The sequence below is a fragment of the Furipterus horrens genome, unplaced genomic scaffold (assembly GCF_987537825.1).
Source record: "Furipterus horrens unplaced genomic scaffold, mFurHor1.1.pri manual_scaffold_15, whole genome shotgun sequence".
In the NCBI taxonomy this organism is placed as follows: Eukaryota; Metazoa; Chordata; class Mammalia; order Chiroptera; family Furipteridae; genus Furipterus; species Furipterus horrens.
Genome location: NW_028327185.1, coordinates 299,441 through 315,941, shown reverse-complemented (window position 1 = coordinate 315,941; position 16,501 = coordinate 299,441). Strand labels below are relative to the sequence as shown.

Genomic DNA, 16,501 nt, shown 5'->3' with positions numbered 1-16,501 from the left:
AGATAGCTGTCCCCTTAAAAAAAATAAATCAGTTGCTCGTACACTCAGTCTTATCATGAGAAAAACATCAGATAAATTCCAGTAGTGGGACATCCTATAACATCCCCAGTCCGTACTCCTCAAAACTGCCAAGGTCATCGAAACAAGGAAAGTGAGGGAAGCTGGAAGTGAGAGAGGCTGTCAGGGCTAACAACAGCCTGAAGGACAGGACCCGCAGAGCCAACATGGTGTCCTGGGTGAGACCCTGAACCGAGAAGAGGGACAGCAGTAGAAACAAAGGAAGTCTGAATAAAGTAGAGAGACTGAAGTTACGAATATTGGTTCATTAAGTCTAACAAAGCTTAATGAAATGACAAAATGCGCCCCCAAAGACCGACCTCAACAGTTTAGCTGTCCCAGGCTCCACAGGAAAACGCATTATTCGCCCTCTAGAAACCACTGCAAACCCTCCCCTGGCTCCGCAAGGGGCCCACCATGGCCGGGCACCGCGAGCCTCGCCCTCAGATCCTCACCTATTCCCGGGGGCCAGGACTTTGCAGAAGCAGCTGCCTCTTCACTAACACACGCCTCTCAACCTGTGGGCCTTAAGACCCCCTTCTAAACTTAAAAATTGAGGACCTCAGAGCTTCAGTTTATAGTGAGAACTACCTACTCGTTTTTAATCACGTTAGAAATTAAGACATTTTAAAAGTCAAGTTAATAGCAAACAAAAAGTAGCAAAACAGTGGCATTGTTTTATTTTTTTTTAAAGATTTTATTTATTTATTTTAGAGAGAGGGGAAGGGAAGGAGAGAGAGAGGGAGAGAAACATCCATGTGTGGTTGCCTCTCGCAGGCCTCCAGCTGAGGACCTGGCCCACAACCCAGGCCTGTGCCCTGACTGGGAATTGAACTGATAACCCTCTGGTTCACAGGCAGGCGCTCCATCCACTGAGCCACACCAGCCAGGGCACACTGTTTTATTTTGCATAGATTTTACAATTCTCTTCCTATATGGCTTTCAGAAAGAAACTGGATTTTCCCATATTCCTCTGCTGCCCATCAGTTGCAGCATGTCGTTTTGGTTCAAGTGTCTGAAGCAAATCTGGTGACTGACTTTAGTTGAGAAGAGGAGGTTCCCTTGGATCTGCTGACAGGTCTTGGGAACCTTCCCCTCATCCGCAGACCAAACCCTGGAAACAGCTGCCCCAACAGCTGCCTACAGGGCTGATTCCCCCACCCGACCTGTCCCTCCAACCAGTGTCAACCAGACTTGAAAAGCAGCCCCTTCAAGTGTTTTCTCCACTCACTGATCACAATGAGTTCTTGACGTATTTGTGGAATGCCAACAATTCTTGACATACCTGTGTCAAACCAGTCCTACCACCAAAAATGACCCTGAAAATACCAATGCAATCATTTGCTAACATACACAGTATTAAAATAGTAAGTGCCAAGGAATAAAATAACTCCTATGGACAGGTCAGGCGTGATAAAAGTACTGGTTTTCAGTTTTACAGAACCACTTATTTAAAAGGATATCTTAGTTCCTGAATATTAAATACTTGGAAAGGCTCCCTGGCCAGGTGGCTCAATTGGTTGGAGCATCGTCCTATTATGCCGAGGTTGCAGGTTCAATTCCGTCAGGACACATACAAGCAACCAACCAATGAATGCTTCAATAAGTGGAAAAACAGATCCCAACATTTCTCTCTATATTTTTCAAAAGAGATCACATGTTCTAGCCATGATAATAATGCAACATTTAAGGGGGGAAATTCTTGGAGGAAGGCCAAGCACTACTTCTATGGACCCATCTACTGGGGACACACTTGGTGTTTACTTTTTAAGCATTAGTCCCAGGAAGTTCCTCTTTAACCACTTTAAGAAAACTCAGCAATAATATGGGTTTGCAGGGCCTCTAGATGACTTCCATTTGTTATTGTCAAAACCATGTGAAAATATAAAATGGTCTTCCCATTGACATTGCTCCCCAAGCCTCAAAGCAAGTTTCCTTCTGAGTCACTTTACAGGAACAACTAAGTACCATCTTGCTTACAAACAAGAGAATAAGGGAATAAGTGTATCGCATGGAGACCTTCCTCTTTCAAAACGCCCCCAGTGTCTACCAGACACCCATACTGGAGTGGTTCAGATTTTTGGCATATCCCTAAAGTCTTCAAAATTCACCAAGAAAAGAGTCCAAGAAAGCTAAGTGCCTAGAACAAACCATCTTCTACCCCAATGGGCTGACAGCACAATGGGTCCCAGTGAAAAGTGAGCAGAAAGCACCGCCCCTAACATTCACAGGCACCTCGCGGGGCAGAGGTGCTGAGCGTGGCCAAGGCAACGGCCGACCATCTCCCCAGCAGCAGGTACAATCGGCGCAAATATCAATTCCACACACCCGCGCCACGTCCCATCATGATCACACAGCTACACCGCCGGTTCTTCCCCAAGGACATCATCTCATGGATTGCAACCAACCCAGGAGTGTGCCCTGATCGGGAATCAGACCAGCAACCTTTCAGTTCACGGGATGACACCCCACCCGCTGAACCACACCGGCCAGGGCAAGACAATTTCTGTTAAAAAAACTGAGGCCACGACGAAGAGAGTACATACTTCAGAAAGTTATAAAAATGATTGTCAGGGGAAGGCGTTTAGGAAAGAGGGTGGACCCTGCCCCTCAGCCCTCCCTCAGCAGCACCCAAGCCTAGCAGGGCACCAGGGCAGGGAACTGTCAGCACTCTGCACCTAACTTTACGGCCTCGTTAGGTCTGCACACACATGCCCTCTGCTCCAGCACTTCACAAACTGATGGTGACAGAGACCAAGATCACATCAGGAAGGGCACAGAAGCAACACTGAACACCAGCCTAAGCCTCAGAGAAGATCCTAAAAGTGCAAAATCTTTGTTTTGCTTGTGTTCCATCTAGAGACACATTTGCAACTGTACTAAAAAAAGAAAGAAACGTAAACAGTAAGCCATACATCTTACTAGATGCAAATATTTCACAGCTACTTAATCCTGCTGCAATTAAGATACAGTAACGCTAAATCTAACATTAGAAGCGCAAGTAACAGATGATCCCTCACAGTCATATTTGAAGTAAGAGACTGAACGAAGCTCGATTGGAGTTGTAGGAAGCTGTCCCCTGTCCCCATAGCCAGATTCTCTCACATCTGCCCACATGCACCTGCCAGTCCATCCAATGTACTGCAGCTCTGACCACGCTTCAGGTCTGGGCCTCCCATGTGAAAGAAAAGGCTGTACGAATACACGGGATGGTAGATCAACACATCTCATCTCCAAAGACAGCAAACAAATTCATCCTGACACACGTCAGGCCGTGCTGTGTGCACTACCGACTGCTGTTGTTTCTTTCAGGTTTATTGCCACATTTAATGACCAATCTGACTTAAAAGACAGCCCACGCTACTTGAAACATGAGGACCTTGCAGCCTGATGAAGCTTGTCCCCGTCTCAATGGCTGCCTGATACCCATAGGACAAACACCATAAAAACTCTTCTATTAGCTACTCCTGCAGGCCTTCAACAGAGGGTTTTGCAGCCATGTCCAGAGCTGAGGCTGAGAAAGTCAGCACCATAAAACCATCCCGCCTGCAGTCCTGACTCCAGTGAGCCTGCTGTCTCTCCTTGGCTCCCAGAGCATCTCCCGCAGCCTCCAACTAGATCTTCTTCCGTCCTCAGATGCTGTGTTTCTGGGGTTCTGTCAGGCTCCTAATTCTCATTCTACACCCCTCTTTCCTCCCTAAACCTGCCGTAAGCCAAAGCCTCCCCGGACAGCCCACCCATCTCCACATCCCCCAGCCCTGAGAACTCCCATCACCCTGTGTATTTCCAGTGCTTGCACACACCATGTGATCCAGTGACAGGCCTTTCTCTGCAGTACACCAGTTCAAGTCAAAGCTGTTTAATGCATTTTGAAAACCCTAGAATCTTAACACAATGCTACCAACAAACGTGTGACCTGAAACCACAGCCAACCCCAGGACCTGTTCACTTCTTCATTCATGGGAGCCAGGCAGAAAGGGTTTCCCTCATTTCCTGTAGCATAGGGGGGTTTCCAGTAATCCAAAGTCAACAGGTTAAGAGAATTCCTTTTATTAACAGCTGCCTAATGATCAGAGGAGCTACTTAAAAATCAAACACTTGGGCGTCACAGTGGTCAGTGAAGTTGATGAGCCAGGAGTTTCCACACAAATGAGTCAGGCAACCTACAAACAGTACGTGAAATGGCTAAGCTCATGCATATTGATCAGCTAAAAGAATGGGGATACGATTTACTTAAAATTCTATACACAAATACAATAGACAAAAGAAATGGTACACGGATACCAGATATGTGCATCTTACTATTGTTATTTGCTCACTGCAGTTGTGTTTGGATGGCCAGTAGGAAGCCAGGGAAAATCGCTGTCCTTCCCAAAATGCTCGTGAGCAGAGATGCAAGGAGCCAGGTTATTTCTGGTATCTATGAGGGAAGCCACTGACTTTGAAGTAAAAAAAAACAAAACAAAACACAGTCTGCAATTCCCCAATCTGTCCTTTAAAAGCTGTGACACCTTTGACAAGTCACTTAACTTCTCTCAGCAGTTTCCTTACCTATAAAATGGTCATACCTTAGGACAAAACAAAAAGGAACACATCCCAGAGGCCAATGTTCTGACTCCTACCCAGCCTTCTCTCCATGAACTCTCTAGGCTCTAACACTGACCAGCCTCCAGAACCAAGTTACCCTGGAGCCTTAATTAAGTTCTAAACCCTGGCCCCCACAAAGAATCCTGATGAGCAATCATCTATTATATAAAAAAAAAAAAAAAAATGTATTTTGCAAATGGAGGCTAGGAAAAGCCACCAGGTCAGCAGTGGGAAAAAGTAACAGTTTAGAAGACTGAGCTGCCACCAAGTCTAGCTTTCTGAAACTCCAAACCCACGACCTGCACAACCCCCTGACCCCACCAGCCTCCCCCCGGGGGGTCTGGGGCTGCTCTCAGTGAGTCCAAAATGCACCCTAACTCTGGGTCAGAGCCTCCCTGGGGGAAAAAAAGCTGGAACACCTGGAGTTTTACAAAATGAAGGTTACACTGTAATCCACACACTTTCGATAGAGCGAGTCTCACCCCTCCATCCCTTGGCCCTGACCCCCAAATATGAAGAGACCAGAGCACAGATCGCAGGCGGTTCCTCTTCCTCTTCCCTCCCAGTCAGACCTGGCAAGGACGAGACACCACCATCTGTTTTAAATGTTACCCAATGAGGAGTTGATACAACCACAGAAAATTGGGAGGATCTTGCCTGAAAGACCTTGTAATTATGTGGTTTTGATAAGGATTTGTTCTTTGTTTCTGGAGTTATGAGATTAGAGTAAAATGGTAACGTTTTGGTATCTGTACTCTGCAGTATGTATGCCTCATAGGAATATGTGCTTAATAAAAGTTCTAATCAAGTGTTCAGAACACACTAGGTTTTTAGACGTTAGTTCTCTGAACGTTACAATGTTACAATGTGGTCAAGCTAGGGGGACGGAAAGGATTAACACAAAAATCTGCCTCCAGCCACACAGGAAGCATACACAGCTGGAAAGAAAGATACTTCACCTTCCTGCATGTTCACAACTACCACTCAACATGTAAAAACTTAAAACTTGGTTCAGACCCCACGGGAGGAGTGTTTTAACACATCTAGAAGGCAGTACTGAGTCAATCGCTAGATTCAAGACAAAAACAGAAAACTACTCAGGAAATACAAATGTATGGGGTCCAGCTAAGAGACCCTGTTAAGAATGCCAATAACAGAAGATATATTTAAACAAAATATAGGTGTGTTTGATTATGTGAAAGTTCTAATTAGCTTTATTCTTATTCAAGTTTGACTGTTAGCAAAGAATAAAATAACCTGGCTCTGTCCTAAAGATCAAAGTAAACATTTTCCACACCATTTCTTCTACTTTCTCCTCACTTCACAAAATAATTGCAGAATAATAAAAACTCAATCGATTTACCCTCCTGCCAGGCAAGAATGAGTATGATTTAATCATGCCTGTATACACACACTGCAAAAACACACATGAGCCCTGCAAATTTTATGAAATTTCTAACAGCTCTACCTGGAAAAAATTTCTAATTCCACTAGTTTTTAAAATCATCCAGGTACAGAAAAGCTTCACCTAAACCAACTGAAGGATTACATTCTGCACATTCTAGTTTTGGTGATGGGTGGGCTTTTGATTTGCAAGTGTTACTTTTGAAAAATTCATCCACTGCAGGGCAAAGGAGGGACCCTTGCGCCTCTTTCCATAGACTCCTCTCAGCAGTGAACAAATGCACTTTGAGCTTTAAGCCCCTTGCAAGCCACCAATTAGTTAATCCGGACGTGGTCCCAGGTCAGTGTCAGATGAGAAGGGGTACATACTTTGGAGAAAATAACTTTGTCCAAGGTCATGCTGGAATTAGATTCAAGATTCTACACATTTATTTTTTTTTTTTTAATCTAGAAACAGTGACTCCTACAAAAGAGAAATGAACCTTCAAAAATACATAAAAACCCACGCTCTCTGCGCAATAAAGCTTGTTTTTATCCCTGCAGAACAGTCCTTAAAGCTTACATCAGTGGTAAAGTAACAGATTACCAAGTGAAATGTAATCAACAAGTTCTAACACGCCATGTGAACTTCTGCCTGGCGGTGTGTAATGAGTCTGCCATCTGAGAAATAAAGTTGTTATTTTTGGGGACGAGCCCTTAGGTTTTAAGGGGTTGTCGACAGAAAACATTTTCCAGTGACCTGACTTATAAACAGCTCATTCTGAACATGATACCACATAATCATCAGAGATCAGTTCTGTGGGCACAGAGACGGTGCTGTATCGGCTCCAAGACAAACCGCTGTTATTCCTAGAAAAGTGAACCTAATGACTAATGGGGGCCTTTTCCAAAAGACTTCACTCCATGTCTTGGTTACTCCTGACTCCCAGCCTTGCTGTGCTGAGAGCAAGTCTGGCAGAGAGGAAAATGGACAAAGGCTCCCTCATCCAGCATCTCCTCTGTGTGCCAAGAGCTGGCCCGAAGATGGTCAAGTTTCTACACCCGTTCTGACAAATGCGCAACAAAGCCATTCGCCGAGGCTGAGCAATGCAACTCCCACCCGACCTGGACAAGGTGAAGACTGGAACCCTCTACACCCTGAAGGAGGCAGCCATGCCACGTTGATCTCTGCACTGACAGCCACCAGTCCGTTTGTAACCCCAATGTAGCTACTCCAGGGAGAAGCTCAAGAGACTATATTCTCCGTGCTTATGTGTATGCTTGAGTATTTTCTTAATAAAACATGTTTTAATTTACACCCTGGCAATGATGGCTCTGGCGGAGGAAACGAACTAGTCTTTACATCCAGAAAGAAAGCTTAAATGACTAAAAAGTAAATAAAACAGACAAGCGTATTGATGATTCCAGGCCACACCTGAAGGTGCGGTGCTTGGAGAGGAAGGGCAGCCCCGCAGATGTGGCTCAGGGGACTGAGAGCCGCCTGCGAACCTGGGAACGGAGAGGGCGCCGCTCAGTTCTCGGTTCCCGGTCTGGGAACAGGCCTGTTTGCGGCCGCATCCCTAGTTGGGGACGCACGACTGAACCTATCGATGTATGTCTCCCACACATCCATGTTTCTCTCCTCCTCTTTCTCCCTTCCCCTATCTCTTAAAATAAAAATTAGTTAAAAAAAGAGGAAGGGTCTACAATTAGAGATTTGAATGTTTAAGAAAAAAGGACTTACAAGAATGCATTAAATCAAGTTTCACCTCTTTGTTCCAAACATAATTATGGAACAGAAAAGACTCGTTGCCCTAGAAACAGCTTTTCCTCATTAGTCTGGTTCATAACCTTGGACGTACAAAACAGCAAATTCACCTCAGAACTCATCTAATACTTGATGACAGAAAAAGGAACCGGTTTGGAACGACCTCTGGATGTGCACAAAGGTGGCACCTCCGTTTTCCCTGCACTCCCTGCCAGGGTCCAGCAGCTAATACACTGCTCCAGAGACCTGTCCGGCTGCACACAGCTGTCGTGCCCAAAACAGGTTCCTCACAGCTCAGGTTTACAATCCAGCTATTACTTTCTCAAAGTTTAAGTAATCTAAAGCAGAGGGGAGTCGTCACCCCAAAGGCGCTCCCTAGTACACCTCTGGGGGTCCCTTTTCAAGGGACGCAAAGTTCACAGGAGTTTCTGGAAGGAAAGTACTGCCAGCCCTTCAGGTCCCCACGTTCAGTCCACCTGGCTTTAACTTCCCGAGGTTGGTAAGGACTTGAAACAGGTATGTTTGCAACATCTCCAGAGAACATAAATCTCTAGAAAGGGGGAAAAGCCAGCCCTGGCTGGTGTGGCTCAGTGGACTGAGTGCCGTTCCCCCCAGGCCTGCGCTGCCTGCCGCTCCCGGGTGGGGGGCGGGCAGGGCAGCCCAGCCATGCTGCTCCCCCGCTTTCTCCCTCTCTAAAAATAAGTAAATAAAATCTTTACAAAGAAAAACCGCCCCCCCAAGCTCCCCACACACCAAGCAGAAGGCACAGTGCAGGCGAAAAGCAGATTCCGGGGGTGCTGGCGGCTCACACCTGCAGATGGAGACACACGTGGGGGGCGAGCTCTCCCCGGCCTGAGTGCCACGTGGGCCCATTCCGACAAGCACAGGCCACAGCGCCGCACACGGACGCCATCTGCAGCACAGGGCCCGCGCTTCTTTCTTCCCAGACAGCCCACAACGCCATTGCTTTGCCCGCCGAAGAAAACCCTCCCGGGCAGGCGGCCGTCTGCCTGGACTCAGGTGCCCTGACCCAAGTGGAAAACACAAACCACGCCGCACCGTCCGCGGCCCGGCCGCAGGGGACGAGGACCACAAAGGGCCCCGGGACAGGGCGCGACGGGCGTCAGCGCTCGGCTCTCGTCTTCCCCACGTCCGGGGAGCACAGTCGCCCGCACCCCGGCGGCAGCCCACGACAGGCACCCCCGCTTCTCAGAGGCAGCCCTGCGTCTGCGCGGCTCTCGGAAAGGGGGAGACGGCCCCTCCAGGACAGAACCTCGACGGCAGAAGGGAGCCCGGGGGCAGGGCGGGGATGCAGCCCACGCAGCCACTCGGGCCCGGCGGGGCCCCGGCCAGCAGCACCCACGGCTGCCCCCGCAGCAGGCGCGCTCCGTCTCCGTGCGGCCGCCCACAGAGGGAGGAGAAGGGTCGGGACCCCACGAAGGCCCGCGCGCACGTGGCGGGGACGGGGCCCCGTGAAAACACCAGGAACGGACTCGGCCCAGAACGGGCGGGACGCTCAACGCTGCCGCCCCTTTACTGGTCACCGCAGGCTCTTCCTGCCTTCGGGAACGTTCCTGCCGCTCTGTCTTCCTCTGAACGCCCGAGGGTTCCGTCGGTCCCGGAACCACAGTGAGCGGCCCGCGTCCGTGGACGAGCCCCGCGGCGCCCCGGCCGGGAAAACATACTCTGGCCTGGACAAGACCCCGAGTCCGCCCCGGAGGCGACAGGGCGCGTCTTCTGAAGGGACGAACGACGAGGGCCGCGGAGATGCTGCTTGTCACCGCTGCGCGGCCCGGACTCGCGTGGGACACCAGCCCGAGATGTCGGGGCGCGGAGCCCCGGCGCCCGGAAGCGGCGCGTCCCCCTTCGCAGGGCAGCTCGGGAAGCGCCGCTCCCACCCGCGCCCCGAGGCCTTTGTTCCGCGCAGCCCCTCGCAGAGCCCGACTCGGCCGGCGCCGTCCCGCGCCGGGTCCCACGCCGCTCGCGGGGCCCCGGATCCGCAGACAAAGGAGCGCCGGGCGGCCCATCCCGGGGACCTGCCGCCGCCCTCGAACCCCGTGAGCGACGCCGCACCGGCCACTTCCGAGCCCGCGTCCCGCGGGGCAGTGACTTGCCAGCGCTCGTGTCACGTCCGCTGTCAAACTTGTCGACCTGCCCGAAGCTCGGCGTCGGCGCCGCAAAGCGGGGCGGCAGGGAGGCGGCTCTTCCCTCAGAGCGGCGCCCTCAAGGGAGCCTCGCCCGGCGCCCCCGCTGCGAGGGCCGCGCGGAGCCGTCCCGCAGGGGCCGCGCGGGGGAGGGGGCGGGGCGGCGCGGCAGCTAAACCCCGTCCCAACGGGCCCGCGGCCCAACCGCCGTCAGGCCGACGGGGCCTCCGCCGCCCGAAGGCGGCCGCGCAGACCCCGGGGCGGGCTCCGCTCCGCGGCCGTTGCGGCCGTTGGGGACCGTTTCAGGCGCCCCCGCCCCCACCCTGGCCCGCGGGGGGCGACGGCGCCGCGGCGCCGGGCGGGGACCAGGCCCCCTCCTCTGAGCTCGTCCCGCCCGACGTCGCCCCCGGCCGCCCGCCGCCCCGCTCCCGCCCCCGGCCGCCTCGCCGGGCCCGGCCCGCAGCGCGCGGCGCCCAGGTGAGGCCGCCCGGCCCCGCCACACAAAGGACCCGGCGCCGCCGCCATATTGAAACTTTGCTGCGCGCACGACAACTCCGGCCGCCCGCCCGCCCGCCGCCCCGCACCCGCGCCCGCCCGCCCCGCAGCCGCCCTCCCGCGCGCCCGCCCGCCGCGCCGCGCTCGGCCCTCCGCGCCGCCGTCCCGGGCGCGCCTCGCCGCCACCCGCTCCGGCCCCGCGGCCGCCTGACTCACCGGGGGCGGCCGCACCTTACAGATGCCCGTCTGCTCGGCGATGGGCCGGATCTTGTGGATGAAGGCGAACGGGTCGGCGAACTCCTCCCAGCTGGGCTCGAACACCGGACACTCAGGCGGCGGCAGGAACTCGCCCAGCGGGCCGGGGCCCCCGAGCGGCGGCGCGGGGCGCGGGCCGGGGGCTGGCGCGGCGACCGGATCCATCGCCGCGGCTCGGGCGGGGACGAGGACGGGGCTCCGGGCTGCGGGCGGCAACAGCTCCCCGGCTCTTCAGCCTTCCTCAGGCGCCTCAGCCTTCCTCCCCCTCCTCCTCCTCCGCGGACGGCGACGACGGCGTTGACGTTGCGCAGCCACGTCGTGCGCCTCCGCCGCCGCGGCAGGAAAAGGAGTCCCGCCCCGCCCCCACCACCGCCCCCGAACGGGAGGGCGGCCCCGCTGGCCCGCGTTCCCGGACCGTTGACTGCGGGCCCAGGCCCTGCCCTCCACGAGGCTCCTCAGTCCGGGGAAGGGGGTGGGGGTCCCGGGGCCGCACTCCCCCCGGGGTGTCGCGCAGGGCGGGACGTGCTGCGGTGGACGTGCACCCCCAGGGGACCCCGGCGGCCAGAGGCACCAGCTCCCCGTGGTTACGGCGCCGATGCGAGAACGGCCGTGACGCGTTCACACCCGGCTGACACGCAGCACTAGCGTGGGGCGCCTTCCTAGGAGCTTCCATGACTAATCGCGTCACCAGCGCAGCAGCCCTGCGAGGCGCGTCCCCTGATTTCCATTTCTCAGGACCGCGAGGCACAGGCTGGCGAAGCCATTGGCCCAAATCCACGCGGCCCAGGGATGCAGCCCCTGCCGATGGAAGCTGGGTGTGCCGCAGGGAACGGAGGGTCCACGGGCAACGTGAGGGCGAGCTGCATGGAAGAAGCCCCGCGTCAGTGGTGCTGCTCGGCGGGAGGAAGGGGGCCGATGCCGGGGAGGGCTCCCGCACCCCGGGCGTGTGGGCCTGCAGGGGCCCCGCAGGCTGAAGGGGGCGTCAGGACGGGAGGCGTCGGCCTAGGGACCCCGCGTGCCATCGTGTTGGCACTGAACAGCCATGGCTTGTCGGGCGCTGTGTGTAAGGAGGGCCCGTCCGCTGCCCGTGTCCCAGCCACCCGGTCGGTGGGAGCTTGTCGCCCCGGCTCGCACGACAGGCCCCGAGGCGGAGAGAGGTTGAGGGCCTTGCAGACGTGCGCCCACTTCAGGCACTTTGGGGGGGGGGTGTATGTGGTGCCCCGCCCCGGAGGAGGGGAGCGAGGAAAGTCAAAGCAGGACTGGACCCGCATGACCTCTTCACCCAGCGAGCAGCCGCGCCCCCGGAGGACGGAGCGGGCTTCCGGAGCCCTAGCCCCGCTCCCCCGCGCGGATTCTTCCCGAGAAAGGGGGCGAGGCAGCCCCCTCACCCACAAACTGCCGGAGCACTCGGCCCCGGGAGTTCCGAGGTCCTCGCAGGCGGCTGCGAGCAAAGCGGCAGCTGACGTCGCCCTACAGAAGCGACGTCCAGGGAGCCGTCACAGGGTTCGCGGCGGGACCCAGGGGTGCCGCGGGGGCAGCGGAGTCGGCGGCTGACCCCTCGGCTGAGCAGCATGTGCAGCAGGAAGGTCACGCGCAGCCCCCTCGCCACGGCGGGCTGCGCGGCTGAGGGTCTTGCTGGAGCTGATCTCCTGTCCTCCAAGCCCTGCTCGCGCCGAACGCCGGCAGCCTCGCGGCCCGGCCGGCACGCAGTGGCCGCGGGGGCTCCCTAACTGGGGTGTCCGGGGCACGCCTCGGCATCTCCCCGGCTCCGGTGGCCGTGCGGCCGCCCTGCGCCCCCTCCCGGGACCTCGTTCGCCCGGTTTCCGGCGGTGCCCCGGCGCGAAGAGGCTGTGCGGCCCCCAGGTGAGGCAGCACCGGTGACGTCGAGGGGGCGGGCGCCGGCGCCGGGCGCCGACCCTCGGGGAGGGCTCTTGGAGGCAAGGCCTCCGCCCTTCGTGATGCGTGTTTACATGGCGGAGGGATCCGCCAGCTGACACCGCCGAGCCGGCCCTTCTTTTTTTAAAGAGCCCGGCCGCGAGCGCCGATTGGCCGCACGGCCCCGGGGGCGGGGCCCGGCCGCATTGTCTGGTCTGGGCCGTGGGACCCACGGGAGGCCGGACCGGCCACCCCAGCCCACGCGTGCCGGCTCAGGGCTCCCGGACCGCTGGGCGCGAGGCCTGGACGGGGACAGGTCGGGGCTCCTGGCGGAGAGCGGGACCAGAACCCGGGCGTCCCGGGCGGAACCAGCCCCTCTCGGAGTGCCACGTCTCCCGGAGCCCCGCCTTACTCCTGACACTCCGCCCCAGCCGTGCAGCCCGAAGCCTCCGGACACATTCCTAGGGGTCTTCGTACTCGTCTTGCCCGCTCGGCCCCAGCCTGCCCACCCACCCCCGGCCTGCGGCCCCGGGGCCGCCCGCCTGTGAGCAGTGGTCTCCATGTGCCTTCCGTTCGCTTAGGGCTCCAGACTTGGGGGGCGACTTCCTCCCACCCTCCCCAGCCACTGCTCACCGCCCGGGACGGGGCCCCGGGATGCAGGGGGCCGGGCCCGGCTTCCAACGGCCGGGGCGGGGGAGGCGGTGCTCGCACAGCACGTAGCGCACGTGTAGGGCCCTCCCCCTTCCCCCGCACACGTCCGCATGCGGCCTCCAGCTGCTTTCTGGGGCTCCCTTCCGCCCGGACCTCCGGTCTGCGCCTTCCTGGGGCTGCGGCCCTGACCCCCTCCTCCGCCCAGCCTGGTGGAGACTGCTCGCTCTCGCCTTTACACCCGTCTGCCCAGTGCTCAGGCCTCCCCTCAACCTCTGCATCCCTCCCATCTCCAGGCCGTCGTCTCGCCCCCGTTTGGTGCCCCGCGGTGTCTGGTGTCAGATGTCCGCTGTGGAGACCCCCAGACCCTGCGATCTCCGGAGGAGCTGCAGCCTTTTTGGCCTCCCTGCTTTGTTGTGTCACCCCCACGATGTCTCTCGACTTCTGTTGCTGCACTTCAAATTCGGTACCCACCTCCACTCCCCGGGCACACGCCCTCCCAACCAGATTTAAGCTGCTGGAGGGAAGGAGTGGTGGGCTCTGACCCTGGCACCATGCACAGAGTAGAAACTCCACAAATATTTGTTCAAGGGGAGGGGAGTGACCTTGAGCATCTGTCGCTCCCACTGGCTGAGGATGGAGTCTGGGGCCGGACAGGAGAAATATCTGGCTCGCAAGTGAAGCTGGAAGAGATCGAATAGGAAATCTGCACGTGGGGGTGGGGGGCACCAGTAGGTGGAGGAACCGTCCCCCGCATTGCCCTGCTCTGCTCACACCCTGGAACCAGCCGCCCCTTCTCCTCTGCAGGATGGGTGTCCTGGATGGGGCTTCTGTGCTGTGTTCTGCCCTGCCCCAGGCGCTGGGGCTGCCATGCAGACCAGCTCACACCATGGCAAGGACCTCATTTCTGGGCTTCCGTCCCTGGGAAGCTGGGTCTGGGTCCAGGGAAGACACCTGGTAACTAAGTTCCTCTTCCTCCTTTTCTCCGCCCTGGGACCCCCTTCTCTGCTGACTCAGCCCAAGGAGATTCAGGGCCTCAGCGTACCTGGGTGTGGACCACCTCCCCAGCGAGCCTCCCAGAGAGGCTGGCAGGTGGGAGGTTCCCATGGTGCTCCAGTCCTGCTCAGGGTGGGGAGGGGCAGACACCCCACACCAGGGCTCTGGGTGTTCCATCTTATTCAGGTTGGGCCACTTCCCAGCCTTGAGCAGCTGAGAGGCCGGGAGTGAAACTCCTGTTCCCTGATTATCCTGCGGCTGCCATGAGACCCTACAGGAGGAGGTCTAAGGGGCCCAGCTCAGCCGACTCTGGCCTTGGGCAGTTGGAAAGTTTGGAATTTTCTGTATCAAGGATCAAAGTCTTCCCAACACAAATTGTATCATGACTTCATGCAGCACTAGGAACCTACCAAGCTCATTGGAAGTCCACAGTGTTCACCCAAACTAGGTCACATCCTCTGTCCACCGAGTACAGGGTCTGATACAGGAAATCCTAAATGCAAATTTCCTTTCTTCTCTCCCCTGCCAGGAAGCAACTGGAAATACTATCAGATCAGAAAGACGACAGAGCCAGTGAAGTAGGTGGGTATTGTAATCCCTTTTCAGATGCTGAAGCTCAGAGAAGTTAACTCGCCAGAATGACACAGGTAATAACAGAGCTGGAACTGAAATGGTGACCCAGAGCCTCTGGCCAGGTGACCCAAACAAGCCGACTTCCCTAAAACTCAGGAGAGGGGACACACGCCCCATCCTGAATGTCACCACTGGCTGCTCCTTAACCTGTCAAGGTGTGTCTACAGAGGTTTCACGCCTTTTTGACTCTGATCTCCATTACCAACAGTGTCACAAGACAACACTTGCCCCTCCTATACAGTGATGCTGGTGTACCCCATGAAGTTGGGTTTGTAACCTATTAATACTTCACAACTCTCAATTTGGAGAAAAAAAAAAAAAAAGCTACTCTGAGGTCAGTTTTTCCTGCTTTTTGGCAGCTTTCAAGAAGCTAGAGATCAAGCCATGAATTTTCTCTGCTCCACACCCTTCTAACTCCTGCATTTTGGCCACTGCCCCATTTCCTGTAAGTCCTTCAGAACACTGTCTGCATCAGGTACAAAATCCATCAGCTCTTCCACTAGTTTTTCACTATTTATTATTCACTTGTCTTCTATTCATCTTCCTCCTCCCTCTGCATCCCATAGAGGTGCCGTAGGAGACCAGGATCTAACACAGTCTCCCGGGACCAGACTTAGAGCAGAGGTCAAAGACACAGATGCTTGCAGGGGACAGAAGTCAGGCCTGCCATGTTGATGAACCTGGGGACAGGGCTCAGGGTCTTTTAGTATTCATCTCTCACTCTCACTCTGTTTTTTGCTTCTTCTAAAATCCCTCAGGCAAGTGGGCATCGGTGCTGAGATACAGAAAAACTCTCAAAGTGCTGAGCATCTGTGTAAGAATCTAAAAGTAAAAATTTGGGTGGGGGTTCAGGAATAAAGGGAGATAGACCTCTCCAACACAGGGAAGAAGATGGCAGTGCCCAGTGGGGGGATGAAGTCCGAGGCAGATGGGGCTGGTCAGGCAGGATCTCATCAGACATGGTCTGGAGTTTGGAAAGCCATCAGAGACTTGTAGGCAGAGGGACACTATTTGACTTAAAATGTTAAAAGATCTCCAAATGCCATGTGAAGATGGGACTGCAAGGTAACAAGGGGGGAGAGGAGGGGCCAGTTAGAAGGGAGTTGCAATAGTCCAGGCAGGAGGTGACGGTGGACTAACGTTGCAGTGGAGAGAGAGTGAGAGAGCGTCCCATTCTGGATGCATGCTGGAGGAAAAGGCTGGAGGAAAAGGCAGCAGGGCTAAACAGACCAGAGTGTGGAGGGGAGAGAGCGTCAAGGATGACAGAGTAACTGGACCAACGGCAGTGCCACTTACTGAGATGGGGAAGCTGGGAGAGGAAGAGACTTGGGAGGCAGGAACAATGTGTCCTGTTTTCGCTCTGATAAGGTTGAGATACCTCTCACTGGTCAGAGCAGAGATGTTCAATAGTCTTAGCCGAGTAATCTGGATCTCACGTCAGGGTCAGGGCTGGAGATCAGATCATCCGGGAGTGAGCGGTGCATGTGGATGTGTTATAGTCAAATGAGCAACAGAGGGAGGCATGTCTCAGCCCCTAATTCAGCAGTCTTGGGCCTGGTCCCATAATATTGCCAGGTGTTCTGATAACACAGAAATACACTACGTTAGCACAAGAGAAGGAAAGTCATTGAAATTCTGTGTGTCCTTTCTACTATCTGAG

At 55.6% G+C, this 16,501-nt stretch overlaps 1 protein-coding gene across 1 annotated transcript in view; it reads right to left on the bottom strand.

The window, feature by feature from the left end:
• The window catches only part of KDM5B (lysine demethylase 5B), a 49,996-nt gene extending 39,028 nt beyond the window's left edge, over nt 1-10,968 (bottom strand). The window contains exon 1 of the mRNA XM_090263452.1: nt 10,651-10,968. Within this exon, the coding sequence (XP_090119578.1) occupies nt 10,651-10,854 (204 nt within the window). The 5' untranslated portion in view covers nt 10,855-10,968. The remainder of the gene's footprint in view (nt 1-10,650) is intronic.
• Nucleotides 10,969-16,501: the final 5,533 nt, after the last annotated feature.